At 32.4% G+C, this 13,666-nt stretch overlaps 1 protein-coding gene across 4 annotated transcripts in view; it reads left to right on the forward strand.

Annotated features, from left to right (window-relative positions):
- Nucleotides 1-12,503, forward strand: part of LOC145662973 (uncharacterized) — a 151,524-nt gene extending 139,021 nt beyond the window's left edge. For all 4 annotated transcript variants that reach the window (XM_081729054.1, XM_081729056.1, XM_081729057.1 and 1 more), the window contains one exon: nt 9,543-12,503. In XM_081729054.1, coding sequence (XP_081585180.1) covers nt 9,543-10,159 — 617 coding nt within the window. In that variant the 3' untranslated portion in view covers nt 10,160-12,503. The remainder of the gene's footprint in view (nt 1-9,542) is intronic.
- The last annotated feature ends 1,163 nt before the right edge of the window (nt 12,504-13,666 follow it).

Consider the following 13,666-nt stretch of genomic DNA (forward strand, 5'->3'; position numbering starts at 1 on the left):
CAACGTTCCGAGAATGCATACTCCAGTAAATAGCACACTTGTCTGTGAAAAGGACTGATTGCACCACGGGATCGTTTGGAAGGGAACGCCTTAAAGAGAGTTCTGCATGCCTCTTTGTGCGCATTCATGTCGGCCTCACTCAGTTCATTCACATGCATTGGACGGTAAATTTTCAATTTTAGATCTTCTTTCATGTGCCTCATCATGGTGGTCCGAGGAATACCAAGCTCTGAAGACCTTTTACGTGTTGATTTTGAAGGCGATTGCTGCACTGATGCTTCCACTTCACGGCACGTTTTCCTCCGTTTTATCGGTCGACCACCTCGGAAAGGACTCTTTTAAATTGCCCGTAGCAAATGCAAGGTTTTCCCATCCCACATTGTTGCTTTTCTTGGTGGATTAATACCAAAATGATCTGTAAATTTCGCTTTAATGCTTTCCATGGTGTCACCTGTGTAACGCCTACCGTGAAGCCAAACCACAACAACTAATCTTTGTTCAATGCTATATGGACTTTGATCACACATTGTTGATTACTCAAACTTCACTGCAAATAACTGTTACCAAGCAAAAACAGTAGAAAACAAATTAACATGGACAGCAATGTTGCCAGATAATGCCAAGCAATGTTACAAAACAAATGTAGGTAAAACCTAAAACCGTCAGAAAACACCAATTAAGGGTACACCCACTTACGGACCACGCTGTATATGTCGAACCAAGCGCAATCTTAACACCCGAATTAAAGAACATATTCGATAATGAAAAAAGTCAAAGAAGATGGTATGCCGGGATTGTCACTTCACCTAAAGTAACATACATAATATAAAACAAGTTAGTGTAATAGGATCAGGATAAACCAAAAATAAAAATAAATAAATAAATAAATAAATAAAAGAAAGAAAAAGAAAAAAAGCAACGAGAGGCTAAAGTATCATTCTATATTCATAAATATAAACTGATCTTAAATCTAGATTCTGGTAATACTGATAAAATCTGGCTACCTACCTTTGAAGTTTATTTTGGTTCTGGCGTAGCACAGATACCACATTTCTTTCAAACTCTTTCTTTCTTCCATTGTGCTCTGCTTATTGCTTCTAGTGCACATTTTTACGCTACACTTATTTGATGGTATGTACTCCTGTTCACATATTTCTCTTGTCCGTTTTTTTTTTCTCTTTCTTTCTTTGTTACTTAACCACTGAAGACTAAACTAACTTCTTGTTTCGATACGTTTGGAAAATATTTAGTTATCCCACGGGAAAATATATTGGTAATAACCAATTTTTTGTTAATTTGAATCAGTCTCTTACACACCTACATAATTTTATAGGATTAGTCCTGAAATTTTTATACTTGCAAGTATGCAAAATTCGCTCAATTTTGAGGCTATGAAAATAAATTATATTTACCACTACGTCCATGTTGAAGCAGACGAATTCGGTTCGTTAAGGACGATTGCTAAAGTTTCTTGATTTTTTCTGTGTTCCAAAGCCTATTGAGAGTAAACTTTTGTATGTATATTCGAAGTAATTAAGCAAGAAGTTTCCGAGGTAAAGATAAAAAAAAAAAGGTCTATTTACTATTGTTGCGATTCTGAACATTACATATTGTTGCTTAAACTTGTTATCAACAAATCTTCTTTTAATTTCCTTTATATGCATTTACTAAAGAACTTTATGATCCAAATCTGATTTGATCTAAACACTGAGCAAAACAATACGTTTTTTCTGTAAAAGAATATTAACGTGTAACAGGTAGTCATAGTGTTCGATGAAGTCGAAGTGGATAGTTGTCAAAACTGTTATACTTTTTTTTTTTTTTATATATATATACAATAAATGTATTGTTTTACTCAGCGAGTAGTTTGAATCAGGTTTAAGTCTATTAAAAGCAAAGCTTGTACAGTCCGCAGCAAAAAATCTGAAACATGAGCATGTAAGGTTATTGGGAAACGACGAAGTCTTTTGCTCCAAAATAAGTGTGCAGGGGAGAACGCCGAGGTTTCTCCTGGAGTGATTCGAGCCACTTAGACGTTATGTTGATTCCCTGCCCTATTAAGCGTAGTTTCACAATAAACTTACATGCTCATGTTGCAGGTTTTTTGCTGCGGACTGTACAATGAAAAATATTACAGTTCATGATCTAATGAAAAAAATCATATTTACTTAATTCAACAAGAGAATGTTCTGCGAATACTTGGCCCCTCTCTCTTCACTATTATGGTTAGTAGCATGTAAGTATTTCTATACACCCGACATACAAATACTAATACCTTTGGTATATACTTCTGCCCTAGGACTGAAGTTCTGCTTTGTCATTCCTATACAAGTACATTACCACATTCACATTAAGCTTCGTAAACTCCAATATGCGAATGTAATCAAATCAATAAAGTAACTTTTGTAACCAGTAAATGCTTTTCTGTGTTTATAGAAGTTTAACGCTTAAATTCATATCATACGTTTCAGCTGCAAATATTTTCCTTAACCTATGCTATACGGGAGGGAACAAGAGAAAGGAAATCCAGTTTTAATCCTTATTATTAGTCAATTTCTTTAAATTCAGATTTAGTGCGAGCGGTTCCGGGGTTCCATTTTCGGTGGGGACACTTGGTAGAAAATGTGTAACAGCTTTTCCAGGCCAGCAATACTGAGTGCTTTTCCTGGATTTTCTTCATTCACATCAGGCAACTGCCGAGGATAATACCTAACATACAGATTCAAGGCTATTCCCAATGCCCAATTAATGAACTTTCAGAGGGACTTATCCCTCACACGTGACGAGTTTGAGGACATTGATACCTTTAATACCCAGAAATATCCGTAAATAATTCTAATTTAATATTTTTTTTTAAACAGCTAGATGTCATTGTTTTGATGCGTCAATCTCATACCCGTTACCTTGACCTAAGTGGTAATAAATTAAATTTGTTTATCTTAAATCAGGAATTGTAGATATCCGTCTCTAAGTTCTTAGAAACAAGTTGATCCAGACGATGGATTTTATTAAATTGGAACGTACATAACTTTTGTGAATATAAGTAATGCTAGATGTTGGCTTTTAGGCAATAGTTGAACTACATTTAATATCTTTCTCATTAAAAAAAGAATCAACATAATTCTCAGTGTCGTCCGTCTCGAATTTCATTACATTTTCTTTTGGAATAAATCTTGATGAGCTCCATAAGAAGGTACTAAAGTTGATCTTTTGTCCTATTTATAATTAATGCGTCATCGGCATAGCAAATCTCTATATTATAAAGTTGAAAGTGGTTATGTTTGTGACTCTTAATCTCTTGAACCACCTAACCGATCTCGATCAAATTTTCAACATAGATGAAGTTGGACTCTGGGATGGCTACTTTGATAGTAGAACTTAGAAGGGAAGCAGATGGAGTGACTATGTTAGTGACTTAATAACTCTTGAACCACACGACCGATCTCAAATTTTCTACGTAAATTAGTTTTGAGCCTGGAATGGATTTCATCATTTTACTTTGACGGTGCAACTTGGGAGGGTGGAGGGGGGGATATATAAAAATGGTCGAAAGTGGCCAATATTAGTGTCGAATTCATAGTTTTCGGGGTCGTATTCATAGTGTTCGGGGAGTTGAACAGTGATACTTTCGATCCCGTTTAAATCCGAATTCAGCCCCACAGCTTGAGGGAGGGGAAAGGAGAAATATATATATATATGATCGAAAAAACTATTATCGGTATCGAATCCCTAGTTTACCGGGTAGCTGAGATGAACAATGAGACTTCCATCCATGTCCCACATCATGGGGGAGGGGATGCATAAAAATAATCGAAAATGACCGATATTAGTGTCAAATCCGTAGTTTTCGGGGGTCTCTGAGATGAACAGTGACACTTCCGATGCCGTTTAAATCCAAATTTAGCCCCGCAACCTGAGGGAGGGGGTTGGGGAGATTTACATAAAAATGATTGAAAATGACCAATATCAGACAGCACTTTAGTAACGGTAAAAAGTGACTGACTAAAAGAACATATTACTATTTTTCTTATTTTAAACCAGCAAAGCGAGTAATTGACGCTACTATTTGATAAATTTGAATTGTTACTTTTATAAAGTTATTAATTTACATTGGTTTGTGGCAATATTTGCTAACAGAGAGGATGATGGGCTATCCATTATCAAACATACATGCCGTTTTTAAATTTCGTTTTTTAAATTTGAAATAATTTGTAATCACATTTCAAAGCTTTATATCGTTTCTTAAATGTCTAAATCATGAAATTACATTGTTTCTAAGCCATTTTTCAACACAGGCTATATCCAAATTAAGGGAAAAGAATCATATAGACCAACAAGACGTATTGAAGCTATTTTATGGTTTGTTAGCAATAATAAAAGAAGATACTTCTATTTTAACTTAAAAAAAAAAACTGTTCAGAACTGTGCTATGGAAGCTGTCATTTCCCTCTTATTTTCTTGCATAGTCCATAGGCTAAGAAAAATAGATAAAATGTATAATTTCAACTTTGTTTCTAAACTTCCAGGAAACGAAAAAAATATCTGCGGGTTATAAAAAATATCTTTTCTCAATTTAACGTTTTACAGTTATCTACCGAAATGATGAAATGGTGATAATGATAATGAACGAACTGGTAGAATTAAGAAAGTACAAGAAAACAGGAGATCTCCGTAAAAACCCACGAATACGGTGTTAATCCAACATAAAGTCTTTTTGGCAGCAGAGGGGTTCGAAGCTGGGAAAGATTACTTAGTTAATCATAGTTTGTGCGGGGGAGTTTACGAAGTCAAACGTGAATGGAATAATATTTGTGAAGTCATGAAGCAAAACATCAGAGAGTCTAAGAATGGTGATGTTGCTGTGTTAGGTTTGTCGAAACAACTACGGTACATGCTAAAAAGGATAACATTAAGGATGTTGAAATGTTACAATAAGCGCCATGGTATGAATATTGTTTATTGGAATATGTTAAATATACATAAAGGATATTTACATAAAGGATGAGATTTTTTGGTAAAAAAATATTATTAGCAATAAGTAACATGCATGATTACATAACAGTAAATAAATTTCTTGTCTTTAACTCAAAATCCTCTTATTTAATTACTTCAACAGTACACAAAATTTTCTTCTTAACAGGGGGTTTGAATATTGGATAAAAATCAAGAACTTTCAGCAACAATGTATACTGTATAATGTAGAAAATTTGTCTTCTTCAACATGGCTGTAGCAGTAGTATGTGATTTTGACTTTCTGTAGTTTATAACTGAGTAAACTTTATTCGCCCACTTATTCGCCTACATATTATATATTATATTATATTATATTATATTATATTTATGTAATGACATTTTTTAACTTCACCGTTGTTGTTCAAAACTACCTTATCAACAATGAAAAGTTTTAAATAGTTCCCTACTTACAACACTGAACTGATCAATAATCCTAATCTTTTCTATCTAAACAGAATAACCTTATATATGTATATATTAATTATATATATATTATATATATTAATACATATAAGGTTTATTTTCTGTTATGAAGAAGAATAACCTTATATATGTATATATTAATTATATATATATTATATATATTAATACATATAAGGTTTATTTTCTGTTTAGATAGAAAAGATTAGGATTATTGAGATCAGTTCAGTGTTGTAAGTAGGGAACTATTTAAAACTTTTCATTGTTGATAAAGTAGTTTCGAACAACAACGGTGAACTTAAAATGTCATTACATAAACTTTGAGTGACGCATCATGTCACAAGTTTATTATACTTCAACAAATAGAAAACTTTATTAGTCCTACAACTGTAAAATTCCAATATAATCACATATACTTTATCTCATATGGCCAGTGTAAGAATGACTGACTTGCATCTTAAATAGTAGGGAACCGTTAAGCTATCTACATTTGTGGAACACTTAAAATAAGAATAAGAATCTAGAATAGGACTACACGTTTACTGTGCTCAATGCCATCTTCCTAGAGTTTAATATGAATATAGAGGATATACATCATTATCGGTTTCATCTTGATAGGTGATGTGATTATAGTACAGTGGTTGCTTTTAGGTTTACATAGAATTGCTTTATCTCTATTTGATAGACAACTATACATGAAGATTTATTGATCCATATCATTCTGCTTTGCACAATCAGTTCTATCGAGTAGTATACATGTTGGTCTCGTCTTTGGACATTTTTTTTCCCTGTTAAGTGTTAATTGTATAATTTTACATGTAAGAAATTTATTCTTTAAATTACACAGCCACAAACAAAAATGTCAAAATTCTGTGCACCGGACACCAGCATATGAATTCGATATATTTTGTTACATAGAATCCAAATTTCAAACTCCAGGACGATTTACCGTGTCAATTCCTTTTTATGGGCCAAACTCTTGAGCGATTTTGGGTAGGGAGGATACACGCAAAACAACCATATTATATATATATATATATATATATATATATATATATATATATATATATATATATATATATATATATATATATATATATATATATATATACATAAAAGAAAAGAAAAGAAAAGTTCTGTTCAGTGGGCCCCAGAGTATGGATTTGATTTATTTTGTTACAGGGAATCCAAATTTCGAAACCTCAGGACGATTGTAACAGATTGTTTACTCTGTTCTCGTTTAATTTATTTTGCCTAAACTGCTGTATTCAATGTTTAATTATTTGCATGTTTATTTGTCTAATTTTGATTATTTAATGTTATTTTAGTGCATTATTATTTATTTATTAAGATTTATTTATTAAGATTTTACATTCAGACTTATCAGCTTTATGTATTAGAGACCATTTTATCTTTGTAAATACTCAGTAAGTGTACTTCTTTTGCTTCTAATGGTGGTGGTGTGAGAATAATATATATCAAGAACTGTACAAAAGAAAAGTTTTCTTTTGAATTACATAAATTATATGGAATAATATGTCAAAGTGATATCGTGTTATTACTGAAATTATCGTAACAAATTTTCCTTAAGTTAAATCAATTTTGTGATAAAATGTTCGGAAACGTAATTATGCATTAAATAGCTTAAATTTTCCTCTATGTTCGATATGTTAGATCGCTGGATTTCATTGCTAAATTATCCATTATTATGATCATAATACAATAATTTACTCATCATGCACTTTACTACGACTGAGCCTTTATCTATATCTATGTAGGCATTAAAATAAATTATTAGCATCAGACGAAATGTCAAAGTTTTGTTTCATCTTCAGAAGAATCTAAAAGTTAATCGCCACGCTACCAGTGCATATCAGAAGGGAGAATTTAGAATATGATCAGCTATGAGAAAAAGCAAAAAGGCTATTACTCACCGCAAAAAATATGTAGCAGAATTTTCATACGCTTCTTCAGGTAGCGCTTTCGGAAGATGCAACTTCCTTCTTAAGCCTGTGGTAGACTTCAAAAAAGGGTAAAAAACACGAAGGAATGTTAAAAAATGGTTAAAAGGTTAGGATATGTAAAAAACAAATCTTCTGTCAAACATTAAAACACACGGGAATAGAAACTCACTCACATTCAGCTACATATTTTTTGCGGTGAGTAATAGTCTTTCTGCTTTCTCATTGAATATAATCACCGCTCGCAATATCAGCTATGTTTTCCAAAATTAAAAGATATGAATTTAGTGAAATGGAATAAGGTTACTTTATATAATATATTATTAAAAGTGAGGCTACGTCGGAATGAATTTCTTATAATATTAAATGAATATAATCTACAGTAATTAATCGTCTGGGAAACGTATGGTCTAATTATGGGAATTTTGCTATATATGAATATGAAGTAACTTAGGTAGCATATAATTAGGGTAACCCAAAAGCATAAAAAGCAGAATGGTATTTTGCACATATGGTTCATACCTTGAACATGGTTGTGGTTGTCTAAGGGTCCAAAAGAAGCTAATTTTAAAAGCATGATAAAGCATAATTTTAGAAAAAGCATAATTTAAAATATATAGCACAATTTTTGAAAAATTCTGTTTAACTGCAAGTTTCACATACTGTATTAATATTTTTTTTAAACCAGTATTTACAATGCAAAATCTTTGAGAACAGAACAATGCAACAATGAAAAGCTTGTTTCTATTTCTGTATACTTTCGGTGTAATCCTTTGAAATGGAAGGAAAAAAAAACGAAGAAGAAAATTTCTCGCCAATAATGAATAAACAATAGTTTTCCTCTAACGTAAGTATAACTGCGCAGTTATGAATAATGATTCGAAATGTACAAAAAGTGCACAAGAACTTCACACTATATTGTTATATGTACCTCTTGAACTTGAGCACTTTCCGTATTTTTATGGTGGTATCTTTTACTTTCCCTTTTTGTGTATACGCACCTCTAAGGTGCACACAAGTGATAAAAGAAAAAAAAACTGACTCGAGTAAAGCATATCTCTTTACAGTGCATTAAGTAAAAAGTTCATTAAATATGAAAGAAACTGGTTGCATAAAATATTAATAAATAGATCAAAATATTTAGAATATTTAATATATAGTAAATATTATACATTATACACGATTAATGTAAAACAATTATTGAAATTAACAATAAAGCATAATTTGGAAAAAAAAAATAAAGCATAATTAAACAAAAAATAAAGCATAATGTGGGTTGCTCTACATATAATTCTCCATATCTCTCTAGTCTGATTGCTAACATGTAATCTATATGTCTCCCTTGTCATTAACAGAAAGCATGCTGATGCCTGCAAATGTAAGATGTATAAAATTAACTAACGCAAGGAAGTAATCTGCATGATTTATGTGCATGAATATGTTAGTTGTACATGAGCATATGATTTATATTGCATGAGCTTTTCGTACGTATCGATTTGGATGCCGAATAAATGCATGAAATTAGCTGCAAGGAAATTTGAATTATTTTCATTATTAGAAATTTTGGATATTTTGGTCTTTATATAATTTGGTCTCTATATATATAAAGGAACTTCAACTGTTTGATGGACTCACTACTCGTGCCGAACTTACTCTTCAAGTCGAAGTCTGATAATTACTCCGAATTGCAAGCTTCCCATGACCGGAATATGATCCATCCTGTCATGAGAGGTTTGAAAAGAATAGAAGGGGACAACAGAAGAAAAGTATAATTAGTATTATTAGGCTGAAGGCTGTTACACGGTTGACCGTCGTTTGAGATTCTTTTTTTCATGGGCGAAGGATATGAGCGATTTTGGATAAGCAGGACACGTTTTTCACCCATAAAACAAAATTATCACGATCAGTCGTTCTAGAGTTTTGAAAATTGGATTCTATGTAACAAAATACATCACTGACATACCTTGGTGTTCGGTACATAGAAATTTTATTTATTTTTTATTTATTATTTTATTTATTTATTTTTGTGGCTGTTATCAGCAGAAATTCCTCAAATTGTCGTTAAGATTTGAAATTAGCTAATAACGCAGAGTAAAATCTAAACATAAATGAAGATTATTGCTGAAGTAAGTTTATTTCTTTCTACAGGTACGGAATGCAACACTATTAGGAAGACAAGTGAAATGACAAATATGCCCAAAATAGACAACAAAATTACTAGTAATATCACTGTTAGAAATGAAACAGCAAGCACGAACGAAGTGGAAAACAAGACCTCAAACAACATAAGTACGAGCATTGATAAGATGATGAATGTGAGCGAAGAATTAGGTGACAAGAATCATAGCTTAGATAAGCCGTTAAGTAAGTCTTACGTAGAAACCGATAACTCAAAAGAGCCTGAAAGAGGTAAACGGAATGATCAAGATTACAATCAACAAACACCTGATGCTTATGAACTGTATGACGCCAGAGCAGATGCTGGTAATGATGAATATGATGAAATAAGAATTATCTCTTATGATAGTAAATATCCATTTCCTGGCTTCAAAGTAACATACAAAATACAAGGAAGAAAAGATAGTAAGTATGTAAGTGAAAATGAAGGATTGTGGTCTTACCCTAGTCCTCGGCAAGCCAGAAGAGCAAGGCATGGAATCAACCGTCATCCAAGTCATCATCATCACTCAACATATGATGGGGGAGATACTAATACTTTCCACGATGACGAATCATATTTTAATGACAATTATTACAATGATTGAACATTTTATCACTTTTATTATTATGATTATGCTATTATTAATAGTTGACAATCAATTGTAGTGTAAATATAGTAGTATATAGTAGTGTAAATACTATATACAGTATTATAAATAGTAGAGCACATATTTTATTTTTAATTTGTACATTTTAAAACTCTTAAGGCAGTTATACATGGTCACAGTTTTCCATCAAATGTTGTATCAAACTTATCTTTAATAGTCATTTGGTTAAATAAGTTGGCTAAAACTTTTAAACGCACTATAAACGATCAAATATAAAACTTAATTTTGTTGCTCATTTGTTTACATTTCTTCATTTAATTGTTACAATTTTTTTCAAGGCTTCTTTGTGTTTGTATTTATTGTAATATTCTTAAACTTTACAGTTACACAAAACATGATGCTGCTTGTAGGCATCAATAAGCATTTCAGTTGCTTCCTGTGCCTACGTTTAGCGCCACCGCACAGTGATTTTCGTTTGTTTTCTTTGAAGCAATGTTGGATAGGAATAGAGCATGTTTTATTTTAGAACAGTTGTATCAAATGATGTTACCAACCCAAAAGTTGCATACAGCTTGGTTTTGTACATGTTTAAATTCCACTTTGCTGAAGCATTTGATACAATATTTGATGATGTATAACCGGCTTTAGATACAAATTTGACACGAGGTGCCAAGTCTTCTATAATTTGTTGAATAGTCGCGATTGAACATTTACTTTCCGAACGTTGGCGTCACAATTACGGCCAACGGAAAGGTAGAGAGCTGTTTTTCTCTCATAAATTTCAAAAAGGAAAACAATACCTCTTCTAAATCTAATTTACAAGTCAAAATCAAAATGTGTGAAGTTCATTAGAAAGAATGAGGAAAGGTACACAGGAAAGATCCTCGATAGGTTTATAAAATTGGAAATTTTAGCTTAAGATGTTTTTGAGATGAAAACTATGTATGCGGTAAATGGTTGTTTACGAAATAGGCACACTGTTTAAGCAGGAGAATAAATTTTAATTGCTCTTCTGCATTGTAAATAAGTTATAAATTTTGGTTATGACTTTGAATTTCGGTTAACGAATGCATTTCTTTAATTTATTACAACATCGGCAATTATAAAGTAATTTTACAAATATGATTACTTATCTTAATTTCTGTCTTCTTTGAATCCTTCTTTGAATCTTCTTGATTAATCCTGATTGAATTTAGCACTTCATTTAAAATATATTCTTTCTGCATCAACTTGTTTGTCAGTGTCTCAATCTCATCTCTATATAAAGTCCATATTTCTTTCTTCCATTCTCTTTCTCCATAATCCTCTATTTCTTTCTTCCTCTTTCATCTATCCCTTCTTCCTCAAATCATCTTCAAGCCTGTCTTTCCATCGGATTTCGGTACTTTCCCCCTCTCCACTTTCCCTCGGTCTGTACCGTATCGTGTCCACTTATCACATTGTTTTCATCTATATTCTTCACTTGTCTGACCAGTTTTGGATCAAAAGGTCAAATATATTTCAGGCAAAAATTTTCTTGTAGGCCTTACATCTGGAGAACTACATACAGTGTAGCCAAACTCAAACTATCACTTAACTCAGTACGATATCCTTATTCCGAAAACAAAGAAAACGAAAACTCGATTTAGGGGTCATTAAAAAATGTTCTTTCCTCTGATCCACAAACTAATTATTGGCCAAGATTGCAATTTTTTGATGTATTTATTTTTTTTGGGGGGGGGGGGGACATTTCTAAAATTCTTGGCCAAGATCGCAATCTCTTGATTTTTTTGATCATTCCTAAGATTCTTGTTTTTATTCATAGCCATCAAGGTTATTTCCCTGCATGGAGTTGAGTCCTAGCAATTGGAAGGACATTACATATACTGATAAATTTGTTTTCTCCTTTATTTCTTGTACTTCCTCTTCGTACAATATATATTTCCTATTATTATCTTTTCGTTAGTCAAGTTATCCTGTTTATTTAGTTTTTCAGCTTCATTCCATACCGTGTATATATATATATATATATATATATATATATCTGTGGCCCCTCGTAGCATAGTTGCTAACGCTCTCGCCTTCGGGGCGAGCGGTCCAGGGTTCGATTCTCGGTGGGGGCACTCGGTCGAAAAAGTGTAACATGCTTTTTCAGACCAGTCACCCTGAATGAGGTTTTGCTGGGTTTTCCTCATTCACACCAGGCAAATGCCGGGGTGGTACCTAACTTATAGGTCCCAGGCCTCTCCCTTCCTTCCCTTTCCCCGGATTGTGTGCTCGCCAAGGAACGTCATCCCTCAAATCGTGAAGAGCTAAGTGGCCTTAGATGCCGAAAGCCCAGAAATCTAAATCTTAACCGTACGTATATTATATATATATATATATATATATATATATATATATATATATATATATATATATATATATATATATATATATATTCTTGTTTAAGTTCGAATGCTTTCAATTAATGGGAAATTGAAGAAATGTTTAATTTCGAAACCATATTAATTGTAGTAACTTACAAGTGCAGTTTTATTTATTATGAACTGTAACTAATATTTATTTATTTCCTTCCATTATCAAAGTTTCTCAATTGCTATTTTTAATAGCAAAGATTCTACTTTGTTTATAAATGTATCTAAAAATCATCTTTTTTTTTGCTATTTTTTATGAGTAATTTTGCATCTCTTTAATTAGTGTTTGTTTTCCTTGATTGGTTAATTCATTTTATCTTTCTGCATAATTGGTAGTAATTCTACTTTGTACAAGTTATTCACACACAAGTTTGGTCCAGGTGTGAAACAAATATAAATTGAAATTTGAAAGGGTTAGAGAATACTGTGAAGATGTGTCATGTTATGTACGCGTGTTACTTATATTACATATGCTGTTTTAAGATCTTAGATTATGCAGACGCTTTTACTATACTGCAGCGCTAACTAAATACAGATTTAGTTTCGAGGTGTTGCATAATACTAGACGACCTTTTTGTGAGTGAGGACTATTTGTATTGTATGGTTCATGCTTAAACGCAAGCTGATATACTGTATATTGTTAAGAGACCTGGTTTCTAATAGCAGCCGATCGTAGTATGTGAAGTTTGCTTAGTTATCGCAGTTATTCAACAACAACACTAAGTCATATTTAAGTAGCCCCTATATTCTAAAATGAGATTATCAGAAAATTATTGGAAAGAGAGCTGAAGTTAAATTACCTCAGAATTGCTTGGGACAATTGACTTTGCAATCTCAATTTATGAAGTCTTTTGTGGAGAGACGTCTGTTTTGGTAACCATGATCCTGTCCAGTGCAAGGCAGCTTGACGATTCCTAGTTTCATGATTAATGCGGATCTCTCACGTGAATGCATTGAAATAATACACTATCCAATGTCTTTGTAGTGTAGGACTACAAACCTAAGAATGAGTACTAAGTAGAGCCAGTATGCATAATTCTTGAGTTAGCTCTTGGCTTGGAGTTTAACATCCCATGTCTTAGAATACCAAGGAAACATGTGAGACGAG

Source organism: Thermobia domestica, chromosome 10 (genome assembly GCF_964235325.1).
Source record: "Thermobia domestica chromosome 10, izTheDome1.hap1.1, whole genome shotgun sequence".
Taxonomy (NCBI): Eukaryota; Metazoa; Arthropoda; class Insecta; order Zygentoma; family Lepismatidae; genus Thermobia; species Thermobia domestica.